This window comes from Protopterus annectens, chromosome 1.part1 (assembly GCF_019279795.1).
Source record: "Protopterus annectens isolate FY-2018-M chromosome 1.part1, PAN1.0, whole genome shotgun sequence".
Lineage (NCBI taxonomy): Eukaryota > Metazoa > Chordata > Ceratodontiformes > Protopteridae > Protopterus > Protopterus annectens.
Window position 1 is genome coordinate 840,586,378 of NC_056726.1, and position 23,022 is coordinate 840,609,399.

General features: G+C 38.2%; 2 protein-coding genes across 2 annotated transcripts in view; one reads left to right on the forward strand and one right to left on the reverse strand.

Annotated features, from left to right (window-relative positions):
• Positions 1–19,958, forward strand: part of LOC122807709 — a 1,162,287-nt gene extending 1,142,329 nt beyond the window's left edge. The window contains exon 2 of the mRNA XM_044078684.1: positions 18,712–19,958. Within this exon, the coding sequence (XP_043934619.1) occupies positions 18,712–19,944 (1,233 nt within the window). The 3' untranslated portion in view covers positions 19,945–19,958. The remainder of the gene's footprint in view (positions 1–18,711) is intronic.
• The window catches only part of TAF1C (TATA-box binding protein associated factor, RNA polymerase I subunit C), a 1,469,099-nt gene that overhangs the window by 483,008 nt on the left and 963,069 nt on the right, over positions 1–23,022 (reverse strand). The window lies entirely within an intron of this gene.

The window sequence follows — 23,022 nt, forward strand, 5'->3', positions numbered from 1 at the left end:
AGGAATAGGTAGTAGAGATTATTCAAGAGTTATTTGGGAAGATAGAAATTTCTTCAGAAGTTATAGCCGGTGAGTGGAATAAAATGAAAGTGGAGTTTATAAATAGGTAAGAAATGAAAGAAAAAGAGATATGGTTAAGAAGTAACAGGAATTATTTAGAGAGGTTGACAGTGGTTGAATTATGTCAGAATAAGGAGAATCTCACAGACTAAGAGATGCAGCTACGGAGTGCTAAAGAGAAAATAAGGGAGTATCTGCATAACATGCAGGAGTTTAGCAAGATTGCTGTTAAGCATAATCATATCCACCCCTACCAGGATAGGTAAACCCAACCAAAAAGAAAGTATACTTGACTGGGTACTCATAAACAGTCACCCCCAACTGTACACCTCTGAGAAATCCTTAATGGCAAGCGATCACCTTCTCACATATGTAATTAAGCACAAAACCATTAATTCCCAACAACCCTTACTCAGAAAGGTTAGAGATAAAAATGTTGACCCTGCCAAATTCCACAAGAACTAAACTCATGTAATTGGTCTATTCTAAAATAAAGAGGAAGCAGTAGCATACTTTAACAACAAATTCCTTGAGATCCTTGTTTTGGCTGCAATACCTAAAGTTGGCAAAGACCCATCAAACTGCAGCATGGATTTCTATAGAGTCTAAACTCAAAATTACCCTTAGAAACAAAGCATGGACTTTATGGCGTTCTTCTAAAGACCCTCAAGATCACATTAAATACAGGCAATCCAGGAATGAAACCAAAAAATCAATTTTACAAGACAAAAAACAATACTACTGTAATTTACAGACAGTAAATCAAAATAACCCTCAGAAGTTTTGGGCAGGTTTAAATACTCTACTACATCCTGGGCAAACTTCAACCCCAATCCCTGCTGCTACTATTGATAAAACCCCTGAAGATGTTTCTGATAGTTTTAACCAATTCTTTACTGAGACAACTCAAGCCCTAGCTAGCCAACTACCTCCTAGCTCCCCCTGAAAGTAGCAAGTAGCACCCTACTTGTGTTCAGCTTCCAACCAGTCACCACTCCCTTTATCAATGCCTTGATCAAAAAATTAAAACCCACTACACTTTCTGCTGATCAACTCCCTGCCGAGTACCTACAAAAATCAGCTGATGCTATCGCTTACCCCTTCTCAATACTAATCAATCGAACCATAGTAGAAGCTAAAATTCCCACCATCTGGAAAATATCCTATGTAATCCCACTTCACAAAGGAGGCAGCTCTACTGAATTCTCCAATTATAGGCCAATAGCTATACTCTCTCCACTTGCAAAGATTATGGAAAAATGTATTCATAGACAACTCATGCACCACCTAATCCAAAATCGCTTTATGGCAGACACTCAGCATGGCTTCCGTCCTCATCACAGCACTACTTCAGCCCTCCTAGCCTTTACTAACACCATAAACCATAATCGCAACAATAATTATATATCCTCAGCCCTCTTTTTGGATCTTTCCAAGGCATTCGATATGGTTGATCACCAACTTTTAATCCACACCCTGCAAACATTCTGTCTAGATACTGGAGCCCTCCAATGGTTTCAATCCTACCTGAATGGTCAACAGCAGGCTGTCTTCTGGCAGAACAAACTCTCTAACCTTCTACCTAACACCCATGGAGTACCACAAGGCTCTATACTAGGGCCCTTGCTGTTCTCCATCTTCATTAACGACCTTTATACTGTCATCCCAAAAGTCAGCTGTATCCAATATGCTGATGACTCTACTCTGATTTGCTCAGCCACATCTCCAGTAGAGTTATGGTCAGCTACCCAGACCACCTTTAATACAATAGAAAACTGGCTTTCTGAACATTGTCTGATCCTAAATCCCCAAAAAACTAAAATGCTGTTATTTTCACCAACATGTAGGTCTACCGCTTTCACCTTTACCATAAAATCAAATGATGGCACAATAATCTCCCCTGACCCATCTACAAAACTATTAGGTGTCATCATAGACAATAATCTCAAATTTGATCTACATGTTAACCAAACTATCAAGACCATCAATAAAAAACTAGGGTCACTTTACAGAATAAAAGCCTTCCTAACCCCTCCAGCTAAAATTGCCATAGCTCTCTCTCACCTTCTTTCAACCCTTCTGTATGCATCCCCCCCTACTCTCGAACTTGAACAAGACTGTCCTTAACAAACTCTCAGTTTGCTACAACCACATTGCCAGGTTTGCCACTGGGCTGCCTTTTAGGACACATCATTGCATCAATCTAAATCAGCTTGGGTGGCTTAAACTACCCAGCCTAATCCAGTATAACCAACTGATTATGGCCTATAAAATCCTCTATAATCCGGACAATACTCCTGCACTTAAAAATATTATCACCCCCTATAACAATCCTAGACCACTTCGATCCTCTAACAAACTACTAATTCAGACTAGCAAAATTAATAACACAGCCGGTGATTCTCTCTTTGCAAACTCTCTAAGTAGATCCTGGAACTCTCTTCCAGCTGATATTATCTTACTTTCCACCTTAGGTCAATTTAAAACTAGACTCAAACAACATTTGTCACTTAACTGGCTATGTCAATGTTTCAAGCCTGGCTAACTCGAATGTGTAAAAATCTGTTAAACAGTTTACTGTGTAATTTAATTTAATCCTGACTTGTGCTCAGGACTAACTGTAACCTGTGGAACTTGTTTAACTTGCTTACTTATGTAATCTCCGTAAATAGTCTGTTTGTAATATGTAATGCTGGTATTATGTAACGCTGTATCTGCTTACCCTTGGAGCTTTTCTCCCCGGGCCTCCGCTGAAAATGGACATGCATCCAGTCGGACTATCCCGGTCAACAAATGTAAAATAAAAATAAAAATAAAATTTTTTGATAATAACTCCAGAGCGCAAAAACATTTAGTAGAACGACTTAGGCAACTGAAAGTAGAAAGGGTTGTTGCCAACCTTTGGGAGCCTATAACAAGAAAAATAACCAGAGATTTGTATAAAGCAGAGAAATGTTGAAATCAAGAAAGAACACTAATGGAAATATTTGTGGAAGACTTAAGTATGCAAAGGTTAGAGATAGGTGATGCTCAACAATTAGTTAAGATAGGAGGATATGAGATAAAAATGGTAACATAAAACCAATCTGCAGGAAATTTTTCAAGAATAAATGGTATTCCTGTGGAAGTCTATAAGCTAGGAGGGAAGTGATAAAGATTTGGAAGAGTTTGTTTAACAGCATTTTAAAAGGAGGAGGAGCATCAACATCCTGGAAGAAAACTGTTGTGGCTGTAATACCTAAAGATGGCAAAGACCCATCAAACTTAGCTTCATACAGGCCCATTTCAATTTTAAACCCAAATTATAAAGTGTTTATCTGTAGAATGGCAAAGGTGTTGCCAAACTTTATAGATATGGATCAATGTAGTTTTGTGAAGGGGAAGCACACATTTGACAACATTAATAGAACAATGATGATCCAGAGGGAAGTAGAATGTAAGAAAATACCATTATTGTTGATGGGTTTTAATGTGGAGAAAGTATTTGATGAAGTAAGCTGGGATTTTATGAGTAGAGCAATTGAAGCATTTGCATTCCCTGATACAATAATAAGATTAATTAGAATGATAATGAGGCATTGGAGGCAAAAAATAAAGTATGAGGGTTCCTCTCTTACAACTTGTGTCTGAGCAGAGGAACAATAAGGCAGTATTTTCCTCTTTCCCCACTATTTGTTAATATTAAGAGCCACTGGAAAAGAAAATAAGGGACCCAGAAATTTGAGGATATAATTTGTATGGTAATCAAGAAAAGTTAACTTTATTTGCAGACAATATTATTTTGTACCTGATGAAACCAGAAAAGGACATCTTGGTGGTGTGGAACATTTCAAGACAGTTTCAAGTCTTTTTGGAATATGAAATTAAAATTGATGAAGATAAAACAAAGTCTATAGCTGTAAACTATGTGCCCCACACAAGAATTAGTACAGTAATACCCATATTTATGGGGACCCAATAAAATTAAGTATTTAGAAGTATGGATTAAAAGGGATTCTGTTATGACAGCTATGGATATGTGAGAAGAGACTAATCAAAAGATAATACAAAAACTGAGAAACTGGAAGCTCTTTTTTATGGATATGGATAGCAAGATATAAGCAGTGAAAATGTTTTTAATCCCTTTAGTTTTCTATACAAGTAAGGCATATTTTGTCAATATAATAATATAATAGGTGAAGGAATTTTCTTGGGATGGGAAGAGGCCAAGGGTCAAGTGGGATAAGTTGGTCCTTACAATAGAACAAGGTGGTTTAAGATAATCTGATTTGATGTGATATTTTAGAGCTTTACAGTTATGGCTCTTATACATAACACAAGCATAAATCTATAATACAGAGTGGAAAGGGATGATGATGAAGCAGGGGAGGAATTCAATTAATAAAGAGAATGGGATTTTGGTTGCAAATCCTTAAGGAAAATAAAAAGAGCCAAGCAGAATATTGTATTTGTGAAATAGCAGAAAGTATTGGTAACACTAGCCAACATGAGAATGGAGAAATGATATTTTGCAGATAGGTGTGACAACAATTAGGGGTTCACAGAAATGGCAAGAGGGGGCCAGAATTTATTGGAGAAAACTGGCAAAGGAACCAAAGTATTGGGTGCATATAATTAGAGAAAGGTAATGGAATGGGAAGAGGCCAAGAAGACATTTGGACCGCAAGCTAGAGACTGCCTTCTCTATCAGGGATTTATATCAAAATATAGGCAAAGAGAAAGGGATAGGGGAATCCAACATGAAAGACCTACTCTGCTAAGGTTTATTCTTGAATCTAGAACATAAGCTGCTCTTAAAAAGGGATAGTTAAGGCATATAAAATAATGCATGAAAGCTATAGGAACCAATCAGAGGAGGTTAGAAAAGATGGGGAATAGAGAGAGGATAAGCAACACAAGGGGACGATGAGTGGACATATGTATGGCTCCCAAATGTGTAACAAAGTCTAGAAAATTTAGGAATCTCCTCAGAAGTACTTGAATTGGGTATTTTATACCTCAAGCAGACTCCTAAGAATTTTTCCTCAGGTGGATGCCAAACACTGGAGGTGCGATGGGAAAGAAAGAGATAACTGGGAACATATGTTTTTAGAGTGTAATGAGTTGGCAGACTTTAAAAATTCCTTACAGAGTACTCTGTCAAAATATTAGGTGAGCAAACGGTTATAACTAAAGACATGATTTTTTGAGCTGAGATACAAGATCTGAATTGCCTAGACATAGTAAGGCCTTGCTAAGTTTAATTCTGATGGCTGCCAAAAAACAATAAATAGAAAATGGAAGTCAGGGTCTAAACCAACTGTCTTTGAAGTACTGAAGGTTGTAACAGGGTAAAAGAATTGGAAGTGGGACCTTTAGAAAAGGGTAGAAGAAAATGACATACAAAAATGGAAATTGGGGAATAATGTTTGCAGAGTAATGTTTTGGAGGAGGAATTCAGCAACTTATGTAATGTTGGATTAATGATGGTTATACAAAAGAACATATGTGAGTAATAATGTTGCAACCTGAAACCTGTTAATATGGTTTCTTTTCTATAAATTTAGTTTTTTTCTCAGCCATATACAAATACATAAGCCACATCCAGTAACAATGTGACTGAAATGGTAAATGACATTACTTAGTACACATTTCAGTATTTAGCTGTGTTTCTTTTGTGTGATCTCTAGTTAACAATGTTACCATTAAGACAGTTTACCTCATGGATTTGGTGTCTGACTCAAACTGAAAGGTTAAGAAGCAAATATTGTAAAATACCAACAAATCTATGGCACAACTGCAGGTTATATCATAGAACATACAGATGAAACTTCTGTTTCTGGGTGGGTTGTAAGATAAAAAATCACTATTAATTAAAGAAACTAAACACTTGCCATTTTGGGGAACTGCATTTAATGGTGTGAGAAAATCAGGTGGTGCACTGTTTCTTGTGCATAGAGTGCATTGATTACACTTCATAAACAGAAACAAGACAAGCTTGTTAAGCACCAAGTCCTATTAAGATTGAGCGTCATAGTCTCATGCTAGACACTAAAAAAACAGTGGTAATAACTAAAACAGAATTAGAAACTGGTAACTACTTCTCTCTGACACATTTCTAAACAAAGAATTATGGCAGGGTGAAGTGTCTTACAGCTTTTAAAGCCATTAATTCCTCAAGAGTTACTTCACTTCTACAAACTGTCTGTGTACAAGCAGTACTTAAGAGTTTCATGGCTTTGAAAGACTACAAAGCACTTTGCACTCCTCCACTTTTTTTTAATTGGCAGTACATGGAACTGATAAAGCTCCATACACTACAAATAATTATGATTTGACAGTAAGAATAAAGAACCTTTAATACAGAAGATTATGATTGGGTCTCCGACCATTACTCATGCCTTTTCAACATGGATTACAAGAAATTCACCTCTCAAGCTCTGCTTCATTCCAATCTCATACTGAATTTCTTGGCATCCATATCCTTAACACATAATAAGTTGGTTATGATCAGACCCCCATCATAATCTTTTATATTAAAGGCTATTTATTCCTTATGTCAGATACTCATTCTAGCCAGTGTGCTCTGGAAAAGGGAGGGATTCACTGTAATTTGTGATAAGACAGAATATTAGTAAATTATGACAAGTACACAGAAAAGAATTTCTGAGTTGATTGTAATTTATGATTCACAGAGGGTGAAGTACAGGGAACAAGAGATCACCAAAGATAGTGTTAAGTAAATAACAGGCAAGACAGCAGTATTTGTAAACAGATTAGTAGGGCAGTACTTTGCAGTAAAACCACAGCAGAATATACGGGAAGTGATTTCCTGGCAGGGAATGCTGAAGGAGGAGGGGTACTATTAGAGTACAAGTGTCCTTACCATGATAAACGTTAGAGGAGAGAGATTTCTTAACAGATGGAAATGGTAAGGGTACAAGGAAAAATAAAAAGAAATAGCATTGTGTATACAACAGGGAAGGCACAGGTGAAATGGTTAAGGAGAAGAAAGAATGTGTTGGTGAATGCCTGGTACACTTATAATGGGACACCCCATTAAACTTGATGCTAGATTGAGAAAGGATAAAGGAGGGATTTAGTCTGGCTGGAGATTGTGCCAGGTCTCCCAGTGGATAAAACAACCCAAACCTTGTTGAAAGCATTCAGCAGTTGGATAGATAAACTCCATGTGCTTGTGTATGTGCCGAGAAATGCCTTGTCTATTGCTTCAGCCTAGGAGGCAAAGTAGAAAGCACCAAGACTGAGGGAGCTTTGCACAACAGACAGCATAGTAATCATGCCTGAGGTAATACCAGTGCTGTGTGCAAGCAGAGAAGGGAAGGAGAGAATTATAGAATTAACTGAGTAACTGAGGGCATGATATGTTACGTGAGGTTATGGAACAGCAACATGGGAGGATCAAAAGCTATATGATCTTGATCACAAGCATTTACCTGTGAATGGGAAGGGCACTGCGCAAGGTGCATGGATATACTGTCATACTCCTGTTTAAACGATACTATTAGGTAAATGCTGTACCTACTAGACCTGGGAGCCTATTACAACACTGTTCCTTTGAGGATAGTTACCACACATCCTTTACATGTACAGACTGGTGCTCAGTACCTGAAACCTTCCAATTTTGTTGACCGTTACTGAATGTAGGAACCCACTGGTAAAGATTCCGGCTTACATGCTGTTGCTCAGTATTAGACTGTGTGTATCACTGTTGCTCAAGCAAGGGAATAGCTGCTGGCGTGTTGTTACTCACATCATATTGGAGTGGTGTTGACAGTCAGATATTACTGTTTATGGTACAAGAGAATGCAGCCTCCTGGAGAAACAGCAGGATAGATTTTTCTTTGTGCATTACTGGTCACTGTTTCAAGGTGCAGTGTCCTCAGATTGAGATTAATAAATGAAGAGGTGTGGTGCATAGGGGTGCAGGAAGCATTAGACCTGCAAAAAACAATTTTGCATATTTTTGATCTGTGGTGTGTTTACTTATAACTTTAAAGGCTTGAGTTTGTGTTTCATGTGTATGTACTCAGGCTGTCAGTTATGAGCACAAGTACCAGGGAGTAGTGATATGAGCTCAGTGGTTTTGATGGTTCATATAGAACCTACAGATGCCCCACAAAAAACTCTCTTTATGAGGACCAGCTAAACATGGGTCTATATTATTATCTTGAAGTCTGACAATATCAAATCTGATATTGTTGACACGAGAATAGCGAAAGGGCAGAACATGGAACATTTAAACAGAAATCTTCGTAAGGGGAGATTTCCATTTTCTTCAATGTAGTGCGGTCTCAGAGTTGGTATATTTAAGTAGCGGGGGGGGTGCGAGGTGACTTGCCCCCCTGCCTACACCCTTTACTTTATTTTTTTGTTTGTTTTACTAATATTTTTGTAGGGTTTCAGCATTTTAGTAGTTCGATCACTAAAGTTCGATCTTTAGTGATTCGAACTATTAAACTGTAGACCCACTAAACATTTGTCTCCTCTCTGCAGTCAAGTGATTTCCAAATTCATAAATTGCTCTGTCTTGACAATATGTTTACTTTCTATAATACCAAACTGCAGGAAGCCTTTGTCCTCATTGCCTCTCATGAAACATGGTGTTATAGGACTACACTTTGAGTGAACCTATTTTGAAATCAAAACAGCAGTACAGACTTGCAGGAAGTACATGCCTGACAGGTCTTAGACCAATGATGCAGAGAGCTCAAAAATATGCATATAAGGCTGCTATTAAGACATATAGAGCCATATATATTCATATTTCTCAGTAGAATTGTACTACATATCCTAGATTCTTCTGAAAAATGGTCAAGTAACTCCTCCAGCGGGAGAGTCCTACAACTCACTCTGTTTATGACTTTTTTTTTGCTTGTTTATTTATTCATATTTGTTGACTGGGTAAATGGAGTGGTCATTTGACCCTTTTCAGCCATGCCTTAGACTCTTCCTTAGAGCTAAAGCATTAATACCTTTGTAAAACTGCATACAGGGCATAGAAATTTCAGTACAGCATAATTATGAATAACAATCACATATTTGCAAATGACAGTCTCGAACAGTTTCTACAGAAAATTTTTAACAGTCACAAGTATGAGACTATGACATTATCTAAACAGGCTGTACCAATTAAATATATGTGATACATGAATCCATTTTATTAAAATAGATGTGAAGATGAAGGGAGAAATACAGGTGTTCTCCTCAGTTTTCTGATTCAGACTCAGAGGACAGCTCAGTTTTTAATCCTTCCTTTGGGGTTGCTCTGTCTTTAAGACTATTTCCAGAATGTGCAAGTGTTTTCTGTGGGAGTACACTGAGGTTTCATAGTCCCTCAGAAAATTTTATCAGCTGTTACAGAAGAAACTTCCTGAAACTTCACCATTTCATCTAGTTCTGTCACCTTTGGAGGATGTGTCTATCTCTATTTTTCCTGTTAGTCAGCCTATTGTCCCTATAATGGCAGATAGAATGTATAACATTTCTCAGTCTTTTTAAGTCTTTATACACTCTTCCCAAATCTGACCCAGCAGCTATGGCTTTGGTCATTCCTACTGATGCTAAACCTTTAGTTAGCTCCTGTCCTCCTCTTTTTGATAAGGATGCAAAGATTATTGCTGGGTATGTGAAAAAAAGTGTATGATTATGCAAGTATGATTTTCAAAATTCTGAATTCTTAAATCATATGTTAAAGTTTATTCTGACTAATTTTGAAAGTATGAGGAATGTTTGGTCTGCAGTTTCTTCTTGTGAAGAAACATCTGTTTTAAATTATGCAGTTTCTTGTTATATGTATAACTCAGTTGATAATCCTTCCAGGGCTACAGCATCTGGTACTGTTTTGAGGATGTATGCCTGGCTGCATTCTCAGAAACTTCCAAGAGGAAGTGAATAATGAGATTTTATATTTTTCTTTTGGATAGAGATTAATTTTTGCTTCCTTTTCTGCAGAAGTGATCAAAAAGTGTGGTGAAAGTAGAAGTAAGTTAAATCAAGGAACCTCTAAGGTTCTTTGCCCTCCTTTTTTTACATTTCTAAGGGATTCTCTAACCCCTCATCCAGTTCTGGCATAATAGAAAGGTTGTTCCAGAAATGATTCAGCACCCCCCCAAAAAAAAACCCCAAAGACAGTTCAGTTAGTCAGTTTGACTATTTTAGGGACTTTGTTCCAATCCTCACCCTGGGAGCCCATTTTCCCTTCCAAAAAATCTGAATCTCCATTTTCTTTTTGGTAACATGTTTTCAGACAAATGGGTTCTGAAGATCATTTATCAGGGTATAGATGGCAGTGAGAAGATATTCCTCCTTGCCAGGAGGTTATTCCTCATCCATCAGACCAGACTGCTTTATTTACACCTGTCATTCATTACATGTCATTCCAGGGAGTGATAGAAGCAGTTCCTCCTTCCCTAACTGGGAAAGTTTAAGGATGTTTTTAGTGCCAAACTAAGAATATGCATGGAGACCAGTTCTAGATCTTTATAGACCTGTTCATGACAGTAAAAATTTCAAAGTAATATCACTTCATAAACTGTAAACTCTTCTCAGTCAAGTTTCCTGGTAACTCTACATTTAAAAGATGCTTTTCATGTCATTCCTTTTCATCCAGACTTCAGGTGTTTCTTAAGGAGTATGTGCCTGCATTACTTTATTACTTCAATACTTTACCCATTGGACTATCCACTGCACCAACAGTGTTCACTAAGTGGGATTTTCCAAGATGGCTACACACTGATCAACAGCTCTCCTTGTGTGAAAAAAGAAACTGAAACACAAGGGCCAGGAACTTTGTCACATTTAGTAAATTCAGTTACTGGCTAGCAAGTACACTGCCTGGATACCCGCAGAGAAGAGAACCTGTAAGAAAATCAACTAGAAAAGGTAAAGACAAAACACTGACTGAGAAAAATCGTGTAACTGTTCAGCAAAAAAGAGTTAAAGCTCCAGCTTTGGTGCAAGACATGGCTTCTAGTAATCTAGAGAAAAATAAGTTAAATGCGTTCAGAGCTGATTAAAATAAACAAAACATGTAAGGAGTATATCAAAAGACTGGAGAATTGGAAAAAGCTTTAAACAGATAAGATGATAAAACTGCAAAAATCAGAGGTCGAAATGTACAAGTGGCTGGCTTAAGTATGAGACTGCTCAAGATGAGATGTTTCAAAAAATGGTAGAATTAGAGGACAAAGCATGCAAGGAAAATCTGAGATTTTCATCTGTACCAGAGAAAGTAGGACAGACTGTATTAATTTCATGATGGCAAAAATAAATAAATAAAATAAAAAAAGCAACTGGACTAGCATTCCACTGTAGGACCTGTTAATTGAAAGGGCACACCATGTGCATGCTCCAAATCTCGCCATGAGAAAGCAGCCAGGACTGTATTAGTAAGGATGCAAACTTACCAACATAAAAAGTTGAGCTCAAAGATATGTAGCAAAAGGGCAAAAAATTAAAGATTGGAGCAGTAGAGTGTTTGTAGAGAAAGATTCACTGTACACCAAGCAGAAGATAAACACATTTATTCCAGTAATAAGTGAATGTCAAGAGACAGGTATGAAATTCAAGCTGCTGGATCCAGCTCTCTTTAGAATAGTTTTACCTTGAGGCATTTTTGATGCAGAACAGGGTAAGGAGCAAATACAAAAGTTTGTTGAACAAAAAGTGAGCCACCAAGCAGAAGTGGATTCTGCTTCTCATTCTTGTGATAATAAAGCACACAGATAGACTTTGCTGGTGATATCATTTTCACTGTTCCAAAGGAAAATGCTTGAGAGACAGAGAAAAGCAAAGGAGGTGACTAGAAGAATTAGAAGCATCTTGGACTTGAACTGGAATCTGGAATTTGTGACATATGGCTGCATATGAAAAAGTGGAAAGAGTGGACATTTGTTGACTTTGTTAAACTTGTGGGTAACTGAAAAGCATTTTCCTCACTTTGTGTCATTAGTGTTTTGAAGGGCACTGAAGGGATGGGAAAAGGAAGGAAATGGGTAACTATAAATAAAACAATTTCTGTTCTTAAATGTATTTCTATGAAACTTTTGACAATATAAATTGCATGTCATATAGTAAAGTATTTTAGTTGTTCCTGTATGTGATAAAGTTACTGAAACAAACAGATGCCTTTTTTCTTCCTTATCATCTTTTTCTTTCTTTTTTCAGTATTAAGAAATGTAGGGATTACAGTGCAAAAGAGAAGTAAGGCTAGACAAAAGCATGTTTAAGTTAATAGGCTGTAATCTTGGGTTGCTGAGGTAGGGATGGGCTACAAAATTACACAAATCATAATATATGTAAAGCTGATATGTTTTATTTTATTTTTGCATAGGTGGATGTCTGAATTAAGACCCTTGGCTTAATCTAATAACACATTTTAAGTGGAAACAAGTAAATAAGAGAAAAACAAATAAAAGGAAAAGTTTTTATTTAGCAATAAATGTATCAGCCTTTCATGTTGTAGCAGAGGGCTACATTTTCTTTTCTCTTACATTTCCATGGAAACAAGCTGATAACAGGGTAATAAAAAGCCAAAACACTGCTTTCTTCAAGGGTAAAAGTTATTGTTTTCTGAAAGCGTGCAAGTTGTTTTCACATCTGGTAGGGAAATAAAGATAAAAAAGGAATAGACACCTTCTTCTTCTTCTTACAGTGGATCACCTGTCCGCTCATGATTGGCAGTGGAGTTTTACAGTGTAGAGTTGCCAGACTGGCGCCCAACCTTCCACAGAAGGCACACACATGCACACACTCAAACCTAGGGCCAGTTTAGAGTGTCCAATCCACCTACTGCATGTCTTTGGGATGCGGGCACAGAAGGCACCCCAGCCGAGGATCGAACCAGAGAACATCTTGCTGTGAGGCGACAATGCTAACCACTGCACCACTGTGGCCACCCTAAAAAAGGAACAGACACCAATTTATGTAATTAGAATCATATTCAGTAGCATGGGTCTTAGCATGGATAGCCTCAATTTCAGGTTAATTAAGGCTTATATTAGCAGTTGTTTATTTGGGGCATATGTTCCCATTAGGAGGGTTAATGTTTATTATTTGAAGATGTAAATAGTTAGGGTCCCTATTAGTTACACGAACGTTCAATATTGCAAACACCACTTAATCGAAAGCTAAATGTCGAAAAGGCCAAATGTTGATAGCATGGTTAGGCAATTTTTTTCCTAGGGAAAAAAATCACTGGGCTGTTTTTGGGACTTTGCTATTTCCTCCACTGTGGTGTGATCTCAGAGTTTGGTATATTTAAGTAGAGGGGTGTGGGGGGAGCCTCTATTTATTTATTTTTCTTTTTGTGGACCAGCAATTTTTTTCCCTAGGAAAAAAATCGCTGTTCCATTTGTTCGGGATTTGGCCTTTTCGACATTTAGCTGTCGATAAAGCAGTGTTCACAATATTGAACGTTCGCTTACATAATAGGAACCCAATAGTTATATGTGCTTGTATTATGTTACCAGGTTATGGGGGGTTTCTGGGGAGTGTTTTTTTTAGGGTTTTTATTAAAACAAAAAATCTTGTGGAAATTATTCAGGAGTTATTGGGGAAGATAGAAAGCACTCCAGAAGTTATAGCTAGTAAGTGGGGTACAATGAAAGTGGAGTTTAAAAATATAGTAGAAAAAAAAGAAAAAGAGATCTGGTTAAGAAGTAACAAGAATTATTTAGAGGGGCTGACAAAGATTAAAATATTACAGAATTGGAGAAAACTCACAAAACATGAAGATGCACAATTGCAGAGTGCTAATGAGAATATTATAAGGGAGAACCTGGATAATGCCCACTAGTTTAGAAAGATTGCTGTTAAGCAGCCATTTTTGATAATAACTCTAGAGCACGAAAACTTTTGGCACAATGACTTAGGCACCAGAAAGTTGAAAGGATTGTTGCCAAATTTAGGGAGACTATAACAAGAAAAATAACCAGAGAATCCTGTAGAGGTATTAGAGGAATTTTGGAAATTTTATGAAAATTTGTATAAAGCTTTGAAATGGAGAAACCATGAAAAACACAAATGGAAATATTTTTGAAAAATTAAATATGCCAAGAATAGTGGTAAATGAGGGTCAACAATTAACAGTTAAGATACGAGGAGATGAGATAAAATGGTGATGTGTAACCAGTCTGCAGGAAAGTTTCCAGAAACAGATAGTATTCAGGTGGAAGTTTGAAAGCTAAGAGGGAATAAAGTGATAAAAGTCAAGGTTTTGTTTAGCAGTATTTAAAAGGAGGGGAAGCACAAATATCCTGGAAAAAAGCTGTGGTAGCTGTAACACATAAAGATAGTAAAACCATTCCAGATCTGGCTTCATATAGGCATATTTAAATTTTAAAACATGCTTGTAAAGTGTTTATGTCTATAATGCCTAAAACAATGGCAAAGGTGATGCCAACATTGATAGATATGGATCAGTGTGGTTTTGTGGAGGGGAGGTAAACATTTGACAAGATTAATACAATGGTGATGATCCAGAGAGAACCAGAATATAAGAAAATACCACCATTGTTCATAAGCCTTGATGCAGAGAAGACATCCAACAATGTAAACTGGGAATTTATGGGTAGGGCAAAGGAAGCATTTGCATTTCTTGGTAGAATAATAAAGTTAATTAGAAAATACATGAGGGATTAGAAGCAAAAATCAAGTGGGAGGGCTCTCAGAGCTCTGATAAGTTTTGTTTGAACAGAGGATTCAAACAGGAGTGTCCTGTTTCCCCTTTGTTATTTGCATTATATTTAGAACCACTGGCAAAGAAAATAGCAGCCTCAGAAATTCAAGGATATAATTATTATGGTGTTCAAGAAAAGTTGGCTTTATTGCAGATGATACTGCTGTCCCTCTGTCTTTCAAACTGGCAACTCATAAACTCAAGATTCTTGGATTCTGTCCATCATCCGTCAAGGTTACTTCATGGTATGAAAGTCTCTCCATTCTTTTTTTTGGGGATTCCTCAACTCCCTCGAGAGCAGATTTCTCATTTCTCAGAGGTTCTGAGTTTCCTGCTGGACCAGGAAACTGTTCAGACTGTTCCTCCTTCCCAAGTGGGAAAGAGATTTTACTCCAGAATGTTCCTAGTTCCTCAAAAGGAGGGCACTTGGAGGCCTATTCTGGATCTTTCCTTGCTCAACACCTTTCTCAAGGTTCCTTCTTTTTGGATGCTTTGTCTTCAAACCATGTTTCCTCTGTTGATGTCCCAGGCTTTTCTGGTGTCCTAGAATCTGAAGAATGCTTACCTTCATATTTGTATTCACTCTCTTTTCAGTCAACTTTTCTCTCTTTCTTCCTCTCATTTTGTGTTCTCTACTGCCCCAAGGGTATTCACAAAATGCCTAGTAGCTACTGTGATAGCCTTTTTCAGGCTCCAAGGCATGCAGATTTTTCCGTGTTTAGATGACCTATTGATCTGGACACCTTCTCCCAGTTGCCTGTTGCAATTCTCTGGAGTTCACCATATCTCTCCTTCAATGTCTGGGGTTCACTATCAACTTTCAAAATTTTTCCTGACTCCCTCTTAGGAGTATGTGTATCTGGACAGCAGAATTCAGACAGTGTCAATGTTAGCTTCTCTTCCTCCTCCAGATGTTTTGTCCATGACAGCTTACTTTCAGTTTCTTCTTCCTCTGCCTGTCATCCCTGCCAGACAGTTTCTTCAGGCTATAGGATTCATGGTCCCTTTTATTCCAATGCTTCTTCTTACCAGATTGTATATGCAGAAGCTTCAGTGGTACCTCAAGTCAGTTTGACTTCAGCATTGCCATTGTCTGGATTTAGTGCCTCTCCTTCCTTACCTCAATCATGAATTAGAGTGGTGGATTCAGCAACTTACCATCAACCCTGGCCTGCCTTTTGAGCCTCAGGTTCCTTCTTAAGAACTGTTTACTGATGACTAAGACATGGGGTAGGGGGTTTCCTGTGGTCACCTGAAAGTTCAAGTTCTTTCCCCCTCCCCCCTCTCTGATTCTGTCCCTTCAGACTTTTCACCTCACAATTTGTCCAGGCCCTCAGAAGGATTAGACAGACAACACTTCAGTGATGTGGTATGTCAACAAGCAGGGGGCACAAATTCTTACCTTCTTTGAAGGCTGGCTCTTCAGGCCTGGGATCTGGCTATCAGTCATCAGCTAACTCTTCAGGCAGTGCATATTACTTCAGAGCACAATCTAGTGGCAGACTCTTTGGGTGGGTACAAAACATAAGCTCACTAATGGATGCTTCTCAGAGATGTGTTTCTGGACATAGTCCATTGGTGGGATATTCCTTAGGCAGATCTTTTTGCCTCACTTCTGAACAGGCAGCTCCCTCTTTTCTGTTCCAGAGTGCATTGCCATCTGGCATGGGAGACAGATGCCCATTCTTTTCCTTGGAAGGGTATATTTCAATTTGTCTTCCCTCCTCTTCCTCTTCTTCTAAGAGCCCTGCAGAAGATTCAGCTGGACTCCCCAAAAATCTTGCTAGTGACTCCCTTTTGGCCAAGATACCACTGGTCCTCCCTCTTAATGCATCTGGCCAGGGGAAATTATCACAAGTTACCTCACCATTTGAACCTCTTCATACAGGACAAGGGGTTACTTTTCCATCCTCACTTGTTCACTCTTCAACTGACATTGTGGGTGATAGGTTTTGATCCCTTTTAGGCACCTCTTTTCCAAGGACTTGCTCATGGTTTTACAGGAGGCAAATAACCAGCAACCAGAAAGTCTTATATGTTCAAAATGAAAAGATTTTCTACCTGGTGCAATGCTTATAGCGAGGATCCTTTTTCAGTGTGGATCTCTCTGGTTCTCTCCCTCTTTGTGTGAGTTGCTCCAGTCTGGCTTGGCCGACTATTCTGTCAAGGCCATTTTCTCACCTGTTTCTGACTGCCCTTGAATCCTACTTTAGCTTCTCATTTTTAGATCAAACAATTTCTTAAGGTGTCCTGCATCCTCAATCCCCAAGGAAGCCTATTCCTCTTCCTTGGGACCTTAATTTTATTATGGAAAAATTTACTCCAGCTCTTTTTGAGCCTGCAGGTTCAGCTTCCCTGCAACACTGTATCTGGAAGGCTGTCTTAGTGCTTGATCTTACTCATGCTTGGAGGCTTTATGAGCTTCAGGCCCTTATGGCCATTCCCCCTTTTTTGTTTTTTGTTTTTCCACAGGGGACAGGGTGTCAGTTCATTGAAGATTCACTTCAGCCAACCTGACTTCATCTACCCCAAATCAGTAAACTTCACTTCCGTGAACATTCACATTGAAAAAGATTTCACCAGGGAAAGGAAACACTTGACCAACACTACACTGGAACAAACACCACATTATGTCAAACCCACCCAAGTGGGGGGCTGTGCCCCACACTCCCCCTAACTATATATACCAACTCCAAGATCACACTACGGTGGGGAAAAGGGCAAAGTTGTGCTGTTGGTGAACTGCTTCCTTTCCCTAATTAAATCTTTTGTGGATGTGAATGTTCGAGGAAGTGAAGTTGATTTGGGGTCAGTGAAGTCAGGTTCACTGAAGTGAATCTTCAATGAACTGATATAGACCTGTCTCTTCATACTAATCCTTCTTTTAAGCCTAAGGTTAGTTAATGAGTTGTCCTTGAATCAGGTAGTTCAACTCACTTTCATTTTTCCTTCTCTTCAGTCTGCTAGTGAAAGGGTCCTGCATACCTTGGATTTCCACACACAGCTCAGGTGTTATTTGGATAGAACTAAGACCACGATCAGCTTTTTATTTCTTTTCATTCCAGGACTTTGGGTTTAGCTGTTTCCAAGCAAAACAACTCCTCCTGGATATCCAAGGCCATTTCTGTTTATTATACTTTTTTGTGGCAAGTGTCTGTCTACTTCTGTTAGAGGTTGTTCCTCTAGGACTGTTGCCTCTTCTGGTGCTTTCTTCAGGGGCTGAACACCAGTTCCATCCTTAATGCTGCTACATGGTCTTCAGTGCATACCTTTAGTAAGGATTTTACATTTGATTTGGTTTCTAGGGCCAGAGCTGGTTTTGTTAGGACCATCCTACATGGGTTTGATGGCTCTTCCCACTCTTCCTCATCCCACTCCTTTTCTTAAGCTTTTGTACTCTTCCTAAAATGAATACTGCAACAGTGATATAAAAGGACGCAGTATAGTTGTGTAAAATCTTGCCATAGCAGTAGATGTCCTTCTCTTTACTGTTGTAGTATTTGGTGCCTCCCTCCATTCCCTTTTTTCTCTTTGGGTTTTGATTTGGTTCCTCTCCTGGAAAAAGGTCCCCCTGTTTCATCTGTATTTCCTCCCTTTGGATGTGCATAGAACTTTTTTTGTCTTATGGAGACTGTTCTCTACTGGGACAATTCAGTTCTGAGTAACTGTGTCCGTATGTTACCTTTATGCCCTATGTTCTGTGTGGGGAGCATATGTGTAACGTACAATGCATACAAGATCTAAAGGCTTTGGTATACTGGTCAGATGTTGGGATATCCTTGGCAGAATATCCCTAAGGTGAAGAAAACTGTAACAGTGAAGAGAAAGACATCTACTGTTATGGTAAGAATTTACACAACTGTACTTTATATTGTAGAAACTCAAATGCCTCTCAATATTATGTCAGTTACAGGAAGAAACATTTATTTTCAAATGGAGTATTTTCATAATATCGTTTCTTTTGATTTTAGGACCATAATAAAGAATTCATGTTCCATATATATAGCAAACAAGAAAATGGAATGGTGGAACCACATACACTTTCTGAGCTCAAGGACAGCAAATATGAAACACAACAAGACTACAACAATGTACGGGTCATTCCATTCCACTTTTATGGACTCACACTCACCATTCCAGTGACTGAATCACTGAAGAAAAAGTGGTACTTTAAAACTCAAAGGCACATCAAAGACAGAATGGAAAAACAGTTGAAGGGAAATTATATGTTCTTAGTTACAGGGCCGATCCTTCAGAAGTATGACTCTAGAAGCAATGACATTACAGCAGTCAAACAGATCTGGATTGCTGGCTGCTTCTCTGACCTTGATGGCTATGATTCTACATTTGCTTATGTAGTAACAACCACTGGTAGTATTGAAGAAGTCACTCTGTCAGACTTGCAGAGCATGCTAGGGGTAGATACTATGATATTTATGGACAACTGTTCCAACAGCACTGACAAACATGTCATATATTTTGACACCTTCTGCTTGGAGAATGTGGTTTGTGTTGTAACTTCACTTCTACCATATGGCATTTGTATCACTATTGTGACTGCACTGCTTCTTTTTGCATGTAAGAGTAATCTGGTGCTTACTATCATACAAATGTCTGAAATCCTTAAAAACTTGAGCACCACAGCAGGAAAAGGAACGAAGGACAAAACCTTGTATCAGACATTTGCATCATATCACATACTTATATTAACGGCTTTTATGGCATTTCAAAGTGACATTATTACTTTTAGTAATATGATGCTTTTAGGAGCAGTTTCTGTTCTCGTCTATCTTTTTATGTTGGTTGGCAGTGGAAAGGTTTATACATGGAATGCGTTTATCACTGCCATGATTGCCTCTACTCACTTTGTGATTCTTTCCATAGGATCTGGTTTTGTCCTTTCCTGCCTGTCTACATTGCTTTGCATATATATTGCGTTATTCTTTCTAATTGTAGCTTTAATTCTGGATGGTTCTATCTGGCTGTTAGCTATTTCGCTGCTTTTCCTAAATATAGTTATGTATAAGCTTCTTGTTTATACTATAGCAAGCAATTGTCCGTTAAGGTATGGAGCTGCAGCCATATTTGTTGTTCTTTTCCTATTTGTTTCTGCAATTATGAATATTTTATTATGGTGCCTTGATATTTTAATAATTTTTTTACGATGGTATGTCTCTTTTCTGAAATGGCTAACTGAAAAATAAAAATAAAAAGGCATAAGATGCTTAGCCTCCATGAATTCAGATCATTAATAAATCTGCATAAAATTGTAACAAAAGAAAAAGAAGAAAACAGAGGTAATGACTATGAGAGAAAATAAACACATTGGTCTGGAATAGTAAAATATAATAAATAAATAGTAAAATACATCCAAACAGGATAAAAAGAACCTCTTGATGAAAATGAAAGCATAGAGTCCCACAAATAGGAAATGAGATAGTGTTGGCAGGGACAGGAAGTGAATAACTTGAAGCAAAAAACTCCACTCCCTACAAGCCCTTCTCACCTTGGGCGACATTAACGTGTTTAATGATGGAAACATGCTTTAAAATAGCTGAGAATAGTCCGGGTGTACAGGGCTATAATGTCTTTCACATGTTTAGACCAGCTACTGTGCAAGAGGGGAAAAAAGATGGTGGTATCTCATTCTATATAGACTCACATCAAAGCTGAGAAAGCAGCACAATGCACTAGACCTTCTTCATGTCCAAATAACCATCAGAAAGGTCCCATCCCATATATTACCTAGCTATAGAAATCCCTCTATGACAAAAGAAAGCCACAATGCCATTCTACAGAACTAGAATCACTCAGTATTAAACCCAATGGCATTTTCCTAGGTGATCTAAACTATCCAACTATAGACTGGGAAACCTACACCACCACTAGTGCACAAGCACAGAGATTCCTGGACTTTGTCAATAGAAATGCCCTAGAACAATTGGTCAGAGTACCTACTGGGGGAATAACATCTTGGATCTTAGCCTTACTAATATGGGAGCATCTTGCACCATCCCTTGCATATCTTCATCACTTGTTAGATCTGACTATAAAGTAATCTCCTTCAAAATAAAACTGAAACCAGAGATCCCTTCCACCCAGGGTACCATTATAAATTTCTTTAGGACAGACTACCTCCTCCTAAGTGATACATTGGCAAGCTTCAAATCTCCACTTAACACAGTAAACTGCACTGAATATGTGGAAGCATAGTCCACTACACTAAACCAACTTTTATATATATTCCAAAGACATGCATCTGGAGCATTTCTCCCCGGGCCTCCACTGAAAACAGGCTCTGTGGAACCTAGTCGGACTTTCCCGGTCAACAAATGATAAATAAAATAAATAAATAAAAATACTCTGTAGGACATACTCCTCAACTGTCCAGATTTTCACCTCATATTTTTGATCTGTTTCTCATAAAACTGTGTTTTTCTGGCACATCATTGAGGACTGAAGTCAGAAAATAATGGCTTCATATCCTTCAGAAAATAAATACTAATGCAAAACTGTTATTTTATCAACTTGCTATGTTTGTAAGAGCTATGTTTAAAAAGTGTCCCTATTTTGGGGATTTCCTCCTCCCCATTATTTGTGCTTTGTCCAGACTTCTTGCTCTAAGAGGTTAAGAGGTATACTGTAGGAACAAGTGTAGGTCATGACATCAGAAAGAAACCCACATGGTAGAACCATAATATCAACAATCTTTACAATAAAAGGAAAATAATTTTGACCAAAAGTAAGAAGATTAATTCCCAGAATGTTAGAGCCCTTGTCACTGAAATAAAAAAATAACTCAGAAGCTTAATAAAATCCATCAAACCCAATGTTTAATGCTAAAATAGCAACCCAAGCCAAAGACAATCAGAATTTACTTAAGTTATGTTTGTAGCATCAAAAGTGTAAAACAACAATGTGCTGAGCTAACTATAAATTCTGTTACCTACACAGGGCTGATTAGTGAACCTACTGGCTGATAAATTTAGTTTTAGCTTTACCCGTATCTCCCCTACATCTGTCCCTCAAGGTATACCTGAAACTGGCATGTCTCCAGGGATCACACAAGACCAAGTCCTAACAGTAATATCAAAAGCTAAATGTAATGGATCACTGGGTCCTGACAATATCCCTCTATGCATCTCAAATAGCATACATCCTGATTTAGCCACACCCCTAACAACACTGTTCAATATCAGCCTCCAAACAGTTTTTGTACCAGACAAATGGAGAAAAGCTACAGTCATTCCCTTGCATAAGGGAGAACCTTCCACAGACTCAGAGGCCCATAAGTCTAACCAGTTTCATATGCAAAGCCATGGAAAGACTTATCATGGACCTAATCAATCAGGACATAGGAAACCTCCACACACTGGCTCCATCTTAGTTTGAATTTGTCAAGGGAAGGTTATGCTTACTCAACCTGGTAGATTTTTTTGAAAAGGTCACCAAAACAATGGATTACGAAAAAATGGTATACAGAGCATACCCTGACCTGGACAAAGCTTTTGACATAATTCCCCACAAAAGCATAACAGAAAAGCTAAATAAAGTGTGAATAAACCCCAGTGTCACTCGTTGGATTGCCATTTGCCTCACAGATAGTATGCAGTAAATCAAAATTGGGGAAGTTACCTCCACAAAGATACCAGTCACTAGTGGAGTCCCCCAGGGAGCTGTGCTGGGACCTCTCCTGACTGGAATCTAGACTTCCAAAGTAAAAGCCAATACCAAAGGGTTCTGGCTGACTATGTTTGCAGATGTCTGCAAGCTAGGAGCAGCCAATGAATCCCCAAATTACTTAGCCATCCTGTAGGAAGGTTTGCCCCAAATAAATAACTCATGCCAAAAGCATGGACTGAAACTAAATGCAAAAAATACATTATTGTATCCTTTGGAAAGTCATCTACCCCAGAGAAAAACTTCAATGACAATGCGACTCAGTGCTGACCCAGTTATTCAGGATTTGGGAACTTAGTATATAGGAAGTGGCCTAACTTTTGATCAACACATGTCCATTGCTGAAAGAATGTCCATCTATATTGTACAGCTTGTAAACAAAGGGATTGCGTGTAGATTTAGGGATGCCATTGTCCATCTTTGCTCAGCCCTCATCAGGCCAGTCATTAAATATAATTCCCCCTTTGGCATGTGTCTATCAAGAAACATGCAACAACTGTAAAGCCCACCGAGAAACCTTAGTAAAAGGATACAAAGCCTAAAAAACATGTCCTACCCATTCAAAGCCATGTCACTATACTCGGTGTCCTGCAGACTGCTAA